This window comes from Sphaeramia orbicularis, chromosome 11, assembly GCF_902148855.1.
Source record: "Sphaeramia orbicularis chromosome 11, fSphaOr1.1, whole genome shotgun sequence".
NCBI lineage: Eukaryota > Metazoa > Chordata > Actinopteri > Kurtiformes > Apogonidae > Sphaeramia > Sphaeramia orbicularis.
In genome coordinates, this window is record NC_043967.1 from 37,803,977 (window position 1) to 37,813,635 (window position 9,659).

Below are 9,659 nucleotides of genomic sequence, written 5' to 3' on the forward strand. Positions count from 1 at the left end.
CCATCGTGTCCACTGGTGTTACATGCAAAACCTGTCCAGTTAAACACAAATAATTCGCAAATAATATTGCCACAACAGTCATTTTTGTGAAACACTCTGCCTTGCATATGTAGCGCCCCTTTGCTCTTGAGGCTTTGACAGGGGTAGCTAACCTTGGTCCTTGTTAAACATGTAATCTCTTACAATATTAACATTTATTTATACGATGGTTCTACTTTATTTTCTGTACTATTTTTTATGAAATATAACTTAATATACCTTTTCCAAGTATTTACCCTTTAAATTAACTCTTTTATAAACACTGTAAGCACTTTAACCACACTGTATGCACTTTAAATCTTCCACCTACAAGGCAAAAACACACACATAATTTATAAAAAATATTCAACTATTTACTGTGATTAATATTCAATTAACAAACAAAGAAATCATTGCTTTCACATTAAAATGTCTTGCTTCAATAACCAGCAATAATAACTTAAACCATAAACCCAAATTTTCACTGTTGCAGGCCTGTGCGTTGCTCGGGTACACTGCAGCCTAAAACCAAATGGTCTCTTCACCTCACAGGGCAATAAATGAAAAAACAGGACCAATGGCCCTGGAGCTTACCGGCCAAATTAAAAGCTTTGGTAAATGTATCCAGATGCCATTTATTATCACCCAGTTATGTGTATTTATGATATCATAGAAATAGCCCATGTTTTGGTCATATTCCGATCAGATCTGTAAAAAATTCAAATTCCAACTTGATATCATTGATACTGATTTATTGGATCAATCCACTTCCTAACTCTTATAAAGGGAAAATTTTTCAAAGTGGCACCAAATCCAGAATTAGATCCAGATCCAAATAACTGCAATACCTTGTGTTGACATCATCATACAGAAGCTGTATACCAAGTTTGAAGTCAATCAGAACTGTAGTTTCGGAGAAAAAGACAGTTGAAATTTTTTCCCCATAAGAGCCCATGTTAAATTTTTCGTAAGTTCCCAGATCCAAAAGAAGATCCTGATCAGCATGTGGACATTATGTTTTGGTCATCTCCCCATCAGGGCTGGACTGTAGAAATTTACACTGGATATCATTTATATTTACTGAGTTATTGTATCAATCCACTTCCTTTCGCTTATAATGGGGAAATTTTTCAAAGTTGCACCAAATCCAGAATCAGATCTGGATCCAAATAATTTCACTAACTTTTGTTGACATCATCATAAACAAGCTGTATACCAAGTTTGAAGTCAATGGGAATTGTAGTTTCAGAGAAGAAGATGATTGAAAGTTTTGTAACGGACGCTGCTGGACGCCGCATGATGACAATAGCTTATGGTCTGTCGGCTGGTAAGCTAAAAAATAGGACCAATGGCCCTGTAGCTCACCAGCCAAATGAAAAGCTTTGGGAAATGTATCCAGATGCCATTTATTATCACCCAGTTATATATATATATATTTCTTATATTACAGAAATAGCCCATGTTTTGGTCATATTCCAATCAGATCTGTAAAAAATTCAAATTCCAACTTGATATCATTGATACTGATTTATTGGATCAATCCACTTCCTATCTCTTATAATGGGAACATTTTTCAAAGTCACACCAAATCCAGAATCTGATCCAGATCGAAATAATTTCAAAACCTTGTGTTGACATCATCATACAGAAGCTGTATACCAAGTTTGAAGTCAATCAGAACTGGAGTTTGGGAGAAAAAGACAATTGAAATGTTTTCCCCATAAGAGCCCATGTTAAATTTTCCATAAGTTCCCAGATCCAGAAGATGATCCTGATCAGCATGTGGACATTATGTTTTGGTCATCTCCCCATCAGGGCTGGACTGTATAAAATTACACTGGATATCATTTATATTTACTGAGTTATTGGATCAATCCACTTCCTATCTCTTACAATGGGGACATTTTTCAAAGTGGCACCAAATCCAGAGTCAGACTCGGATCTAAATAATTTTACTAACTTTTGTTGACATCATCATGAAAAAGCTGTATGCCAAGTTTGAAGTCAATCAGAATTGTAGTTTCGGAGAAGACGACGACTGAAAGTTTTGTAACGGACGCCAGATGACGTCAACAGCTTCCAGCCTATCAGCCGGTAAACTAATAAGGTACCTGTATCACGAGCTCCGGAGAAACGTTCATCCGTTCGGTCCAGGGAAAAAGGAAATCCGGAATCCGACAAACAGCAATCCTCCAGTCCGTGGCAATCGTCCGCGATGTCCGTCTCCTCCAGTGCTGGCTGTGGGCTCAGGCCGTGTCCTCTGGGTCTCCATGCTATCCGCGGTTAGCTGTTAGCTGTTAGCATACCTGCTAGCTCAGTCCGTCCACAGCTAGCCTCATGCAGCTAACTCACTGAGTTCGCCGTCTATGTTCTTCACTGTTGAACTTCGAGCCGAAATACTGTTAAAACACAGTCTCTCACCATAATAGCTACTTTTAGTGATATATCCAACCACTTTCATGAACTAAAACTGGTGTTCTTTTCTTCTTGAATACGCAGTCCAGGTCATTCCATGTTCTCACTCGCGCCCGTCGTCTTCACCACATTTCTCTCTCCTCCACTTCCTACTTTCTATTTCCTGTTACCCTTGACCCCAAACTTTTTTTTTTTTTTTTACAAGTGACCAAAACACAAAATTGGCAGTTTTATTTATTTATTTATTTATTATTATTATTATTATTATTATTATTATTATTATTATTATTATTATTATACTAAATTGGAAGGTAGTTATCCTTTTTTTTATTTATATGAACAATTAACATTGAACAGTAAATATACATAATAGTACACAACAACAAGGGTAGAAAGTTTCATAATTCCCAAAATCTTCTACATTATATAGAGAAATACATGTAAGTAAAAACATTAGTAAAGAAAAAGAAATAAAAAATAATAAAATAAATAAATAAAAATATGTAATAATTTTTTTTTTTAAAAACTGCTCGAGGAATAAATAGAAGTTATACAAATTGAATAAGATTATACATTTGACTTTTTTGTTTGTTTTATTTGCTTTACAATTTATACTGTTTCTCATATTGTCTATGTAATTGGAAAAAAGGACTTTGAAAACAGTGATGTTTGGACGTTGATGTGCAAATTTGGAGCAATGAATGTGAAATTTGGCAAAAATAATCAAAAGGTCGATAATATGTCTTTTTTCTGGATTTATTTTATCAATGTGTGATAGGCCAAATAAAATGTGTTGAAAGTTCAATTTACACAAAGAGTCAATTTTTGTGTTTATAAAATTATTTTAATCAATCCAAAATATATGTGTGTAGGTGCAAACCCAAAATAAATGACATATTGTTTCCTCTGCGTTGCTGCAAAAAGAACAGAGTATCAATATTTCTTTTATATTTAATCATATACAGTAGGTCTCCACCGGATAACATCTATGGATCAATTTAAAAGTAACTTCTCGTACCTTATTAGTAATAATAAATTTCTTTGACAGGATCCAAGTGTTTTTCCAGTCTATGTCATAATAAATATTATTCCAATAAAAAACAGCTGCAGGTTTGGAAACAATATCTCTTTGAATAATTTCTCTAATACATTGGTTAGTGGCTTTATCACTCAATAAAGGACAGATATTCCCTTGACCTCAAACTACATTGTCCAGGATCATAATACACATAACGTAAAAATACATATTCAGTACTTTTTAACAAAACATAAAACATTTGCACAGCTTTTCCATATTATTACAATTATTATTTTTAACTAAGTATTTTAACAAACACTTTGCATTTAACATCCTGTAAATAATGCAATACATGAACTCACAACAAAATTACATACCTTTTCACAAAGACATGAACTTTTTTAACACTGCCACACTGAAATGTTTTTAATTTTTAACCCTTTGTATTCCACTTATTAATTTATTGTATTTATGCTATTTATTATTTTAACTTTTTAACACACACCCATCGCCTTATTTCCATCGGGCTACACATAATTAGTTAAATTCACAAAATGTACCTGTGAGAGAATAAAAAGATATTCAACAAGAAAAGCACTCGAAGAGCGCAGACCTCCGCCAAGACAGATCTGCCCCCCCACCCCGATCACCACCAAAAGTTAATCATTTCTTCCTTGTGCCAGTATCAACATTTCCTGAAAATTTCCTGAAAATCCGTCCATAACTTTTTGAGTTATCTTGCAAAAAACAAACAAACAAACACGCAAACACACAAAGCAAACTGATCACAATACCTCCTGGCAGAGGTAAAAAGATAGTAGCGCATAATTTTTGTGTCCTTTAGTCTGTGTTACATACAGATTTTTGTATTAAATATAATGTAAAATATTATAAAAATGTGTTTTATCTGAAAAATAGTTTCTCTTTTATCTCAGTAAATATTTATTTCTAAGATAAACCTTTAGTGCTTCCAAACTTGCTTCATAACATTAGTCTACATCAGGGTTGAATCTTTAGCCCCTATGTCCTGTTTTTAGGGGCCAGTTTCGTAGAAGCCCCCAACTATATTGTTTGACAAATATTTACCTCCACCAAGGAGGTTATGTTTTTGCCAGGGTTTGTTTGTCTGTTTGTTTGTTTGTCTGTCCGTTAGTGTGCAACATAACTCAAAAAGTTATGGACAGGTTTGGATGAAATTTTCAGGGTTTGTTGGAAATGGGATAAGGAAGAAATGATTAAATTTTGGTGGTGATCGGGGCTGGGGGGGCCCACGGGGGGTCCACTGATCAGCCTTGGCGGAGGTCTGCGCTCTCCGAGTGCTTCTAGTTTGTTTGTTTGTTTGTTTGTTTGTCTGTCTGTCTGTTTGTCTGTCCATTAGTGTGCAACATAACTCAAAAAGTTATGGACAGATTTTGATGAAATTTTCAGGGTTTGTTGGAAATGGGATAAGGAAGAAATGATTAAATTTTGGTGGTGATCGGGGGTGGGGGGGCCCACGGGGGGGCCCATTTCCAACAAACCCTGAAAATTTCATCAAAATCTGTCCATAACTTTTTGAGTTATGTTGCACACTAACAGACAGACAAACAGACAGACAGACAAACAAACAAACAAACAAACCCTGGCAAAAACATAACCTCCTTGGCGTGGGGGGGGCCCCACAGGGGGGGCCACTGATCAGCCTTGGCGGAGGTCTGCGCCCTCCGAGTGCTTCTAGTTTATCAATTTTTTTGTGTAAGCAGATGAACATAGAGTCAGTGAAATATTAGAAAAGTAGAGCTGGATTGTACAAGGTTTCAACTGTATGTCATGAGTTCTTTTTTTTTGTACTCTAATGATTAGAACCAACATGTTTGTTTGCAACTAAAAAATGTAGTCTGTAATTCATGCTACATTTGTTTGGTCAAAATTATACATTTGTTGCATATTTTACCTTCTAGTTTCTTTAACTATGAGGAAACAACAGTAGACTAAAATATCTGAAATCTTGCTTTAGCTGTCTCTAAGGTTCCCATTCAGCTCCTGAGTCTTACAATAAATGTTACCAAATTTGTGCTTATTTTAGTGCTGGGCAGCGATTAAAAATTTTAATCGCAATTAATCGCGTGGATTTCTGTGATTAATCATGATTAATCGCATAGTTATTGGGGGGGGGGGGGCAGCATCAACAGTATGTATTGCCTTTCAGTGATATTTCAGACTGGAAGTACTCCGGTGATAAAAATAATTCCACATTGCAGTATTTCCAAACAACTGTGTCCTTCTCAACCCCACCATCTGAAGACATTTAAAATGAAAATGTCCATGGAAAAGACCGGTACTTTTCTCCATGTTTATGTCCCCACTGGTTTATTTCCGGTTGTGAGTGATTGACAGGAGTCTTAAGCCCACTAATAAGTACTAATACTAATAAGCCCAATAATATGTGATGTTCAGTTGTTCAAAGCAAGCAAAGGGGGACCTCTAGTGGTCAGAATAAGTTGCACTAACGTATGTTTTGTCCTTGCGGTGTTACCGTAGTCAGTTTGGACATCAGAAGGAACTAACAGACACATTTTTTTCATTCTGTTTGTATGGCCCGAAAAACGTTTGCCTGTCAGTATTTTATGTTCAGTTGTTGTCAGAATGAATAGTATAAAATATCTCTGATGTGAACCTTTGTTGCTGGATTAAAAGGCGTTGTAAATCTTAAATTAATCTGTTAATGCTAATCGTTTGCGTGTCAATGGATTTTCCCATTCAAGTTAGCATCGAGCTAGCAATCTTTTTCCCATTCATTTAAATGTATAATGCCATGTAAATGTACTAAGGCAGTGAACAGAACTGAGACATATTCTGTATGTATGTTGCAGTTTTACAGTGAGTCTCAAGTAAAAGATTTGGAGAGAAGTTTTCGGCTTCCGGCTTTCCTTGGGAAACCTGTTGTCTGTCTGCCAAGCTCATTGCTACACGCACACAAGCAGAGGAAGAAGAATAGGAGTTAGAATAAAACGGCATTAACGTGAGATAAAAAAAATTGTTGGTGTTATTTAATGAATGCGTTGACGCAGTAATAACGCGTTAACTTGCCCAGCCCTAAAAGAAACATAAATAAATCAGATAGAAACATATATAAACCAGCCAACCAACAGTAAACCATATAAAAACAAATATAAACCACATAGAAACATATACTTGCAGTAAACCATATAGAAACATAAATAAACCACACTGAAACATTGGATTTTTAAAACAAATAAAATAATTTACAAAAAAAAAACAAAAATAGTTTTGGTGGTATGAGGAATAATGCTTGTACAAAACTACCACCATCAGTTTGTACACTTAATTATCCTCTTTTTCCTTTAGCAGTGACTGTATTCAGTTAATGTATGAATGTAAAATGATACTAAAAATCATAATGCTTGAAAAAATGTTTAGATGTCTTATTGGAAAAGTAGAGCTGGATTATACAAGGTTTTAACAGTATGTCATGAGTTCATTTCTTTGATGATGAAAGATTGATGCTTGTGCATAAAAGTATTTATTCAATGTGTGTTTCTCAATAAAATGAAGGAAATTACAATCAGCTGTTTTCATTTTATGACATTCATAATTATGGTAAACCTTTTCAATTCTGGTTTTGCACAGTTGCATTAGGATTGTGTTCAATATTAACTCCCTCTTAGTGCCTGGTGCTGTTGCCAGCAATTGATCCAGGAGCGCCCCAGTGCGCTGCGACGGCGGTCAGGGCTCCATGATAGCGTCCACTGATGAACAGCAGCTCAGCCTGTGGATGCTCGGGGTACATGTTGAAAGAGTGGCCATAGGGCTGACCTGCATACAGCGTACGGCCTTGGTTAGTGATGAAAATAAGAGACCGCACATAGTGAGCGTATTTCCCAGAAATCTGGATGATGGCTTCATCTTCACGCAGCTCAATCTCCAGGGGAGTTCCAGAACTGTAACCAGCAACACGAGACCAGATGAAGCCATGGCGGATCTGGATGCTAAGAAATGGAGACATTTGACAAGATAATTTATATGAGTTCATTGTTATAAATGAGTTCTACTCATGTTAGTGCTATAGTGTTGTCATAGTTACCCATCAATGTAGGAGTTATATTGCTCCCACACTCGGACAGCTGTGATTCGGCCTTCTCCACTCAGAGCATAAGAAGAACCACTGCCTGAGCCCACTGGTGGGGAGAAGGAGTAGGTCGCTGTCTCATCTGTGAGAACAAGAATGGACAGAAGAAGAGGGTACAGTTGAGAGTTGGACCTCAGATCGAGGAGGAGCAATGTGGTTTTTGGAATGTTCTACCAAGCACTTCCAGAACAGAGGAATCCCTGCCTATGTTCAAGAAGCTCCTGAAGACCCAGCTATTCCGAGAGCACCTCCTGTCCTAGCACTGTCAGACATTCCATTTTAAATGTATTAATAAGGTTTTTCTCAGGATCATCATAGATTTTCCCAGGATCATCTCTGGACCTGCTGCGGTGGTTCTGCCTCTCTCTTGCCTTCATCATCATCACTCACTTATTCTCAACTGCATCCATGTGTCCCCCCCTACTTCCCCTCTTCTCCCCCAGTCTCTATCTCTATCGCTCTCTCTTTTTCTCTTTCTTTATTCTCTCCCTTTAACCCCAACTGGTCAAGGCAGATGTCCATCCTCCAGGAGTCTGGGTCTGCTCCAGGTTTCTGCTGTTAAAGGGAAGTTTTTCTTCGCCACTGTCTCCAGTCACAAGTGTTTGCTCCTGGAGGATTCTGTTGGGTTTCTGTAAATTGGCTTAGAGTCTGGTTTTGACCAACTCTATATATAAAGTGTCATGAGATAACTTTTGTTGTGATCTGGCGCTATATAAATAAAATTTGATCGATTGATTGATTTTCCCCTGTAAGTCGCTTTGGAAAAAAGCATCTGCCAAATGCATAAATGTGGTTTTTGTCCCGGGTGTGGAACTGTGGACCAGCTCTTTACCCTTGCTAGGGTGATGGAGGGGGCATGGGAGTTAGCCCATCCAGTCCACATGTGTTTTGTGGATTTGGAGAAGGGGCATCCTGCGGGGGCACTCTGCAAGTATGGGTTGGATGGCCCCTTGTTAGCGGGCATTCAGTCCCTGTACTGAAGGAAGTCTGCTCCGTGTAGCCAGCAGTAAGTTGGACCTGTTCCTGGTGAGGGTTGGACTCCTCCAGGGCTGCACTTTGTCCCTGGTTCTATTCATAACTTTTATGGACAGAATTTCTCGGCGCAGCAGGGTGGTGGAGGGGGTTGTGTTTGGTGGTGGGAGGATCTCATCTTTGCTTTTTGAGGATGATGTGGTCCTCTTAGCTTCATCGAGCAGTGACCTCCAGCTCTTGCTAGGGCAGTTCACAGCTGAGTGTGAAGCAGCTGGGATGAAGATCAGTACCTCCAAGACTGAGGCCATGGTCCTCAGTCAGAAAAGGGTGGAGTGCCCAATCTGGGGGGGGGGGGGGGGGGTTCCTACTTCAGGTGGAGGAGTTTAAGTGTCTTTGATCTTGTTCATGAATAAGGATTGGATGGAGGGGGAGATTGACAGGTGGATAAAGGTGCAGTCTGCAGTGATGTGCACACTAAACCAGTTTGTTGTGGTAAAAAGGGAGCGGAGCCAAAAGGTGAAGCTTTCGATTTATCTACGTTCCAACCCTCACCTATGGTCATGAGCGCTGGGTAATGACCGAAAGAACGAGGTCACGAGTACAAGCAGCTGAAATGTGTTAGTGTCTAATACTGTGTATATGATGGATATTATATTTAACAAAAATACACACTTACCAGCCAAGATGCATGCTGGGAGCAGAATGAAGAGGACGATGTAGTACATTCTGCCTTGAACTGTGATCAAAGTAGAACAGTGTAAGATAACATAAAAATGTATATTATTAAAATATTAAATCTACAACAAACTATTCTCTACAACTGTATTAATGTTGAACTGCTACTTTAGTTAACTAATACATGAAATAATTTAGAATCATGTGCGTTAAACTCACCGTTTTGCCGTTAAAGTGTCCAGTGTTGTTGCCTCCTCTCCAGTGTGTGGTCTTTCACCTGCTCTGGTTCTACTGGTGCACTACCCAGTCTTTATACCCACACCATACATTCCTGAGTACATTTTTACTGCATTTCCGTAATTCAAGTCAAGAACTGAATGACATGGACTGAAGGAAATACATTTGATATTTTCCACTCATGGTGATGTTATG

General features: G+C 38.0%; 1 protein-coding gene across 1 annotated transcript; it reads right to left on the minus strand.

Annotated features, from left to right (window-relative positions):
* Positions 1-7,020: 7,020 nt before the first annotated feature.
* LOC115428627 (zymogen granule membrane protein 16-like) lies at positions 7,021-9,288 on the minus strand. The gene is made up of 3 exons (XM_030147759.1): positions 9,229-9,288; positions 7,536-7,662; positions 7,021-7,440 (listed from the first exon to the last, which is right to left on the minus strand). The coding sequence occupies exons 1-3, from the start codon at positions 9,275-9,277 to the stop codon at positions 7,116-7,118; spliced, it is 501 nt and encodes a 166-aa protein (XP_030003619.1). The 5' UTR covers positions 9,278-9,288; the 3' UTR covers positions 7,021-7,115.
* Positions 9,289-9,659: the final 371 nt, after the last annotated feature.

Excerpts from the sequence above, each read along its gene's own strand:
- LOC115428627 (XM_030147759.1), bottom strand. The coding sequence starts at position 9,277 with ATGTACTACATCGTCCTCTTCATTCTGCTCCCAGCATGCATCTTGGCT. Across the intron at positions 7,663-9,228 it reads CCCAGCATGCATCTTGGCTG|ATGAGACAGCGACCTACTCC; the intron begins GTAAGTGTGTAT and ends TTGTTCTCACAG. Across the intron at positions 7,441-7,535 it reads TATAACTCCTACATTGATGG|CATCCAGATCCGCCATGGCT; the intron begins GTAACTATGACA and ends TCCATTTCTTAG.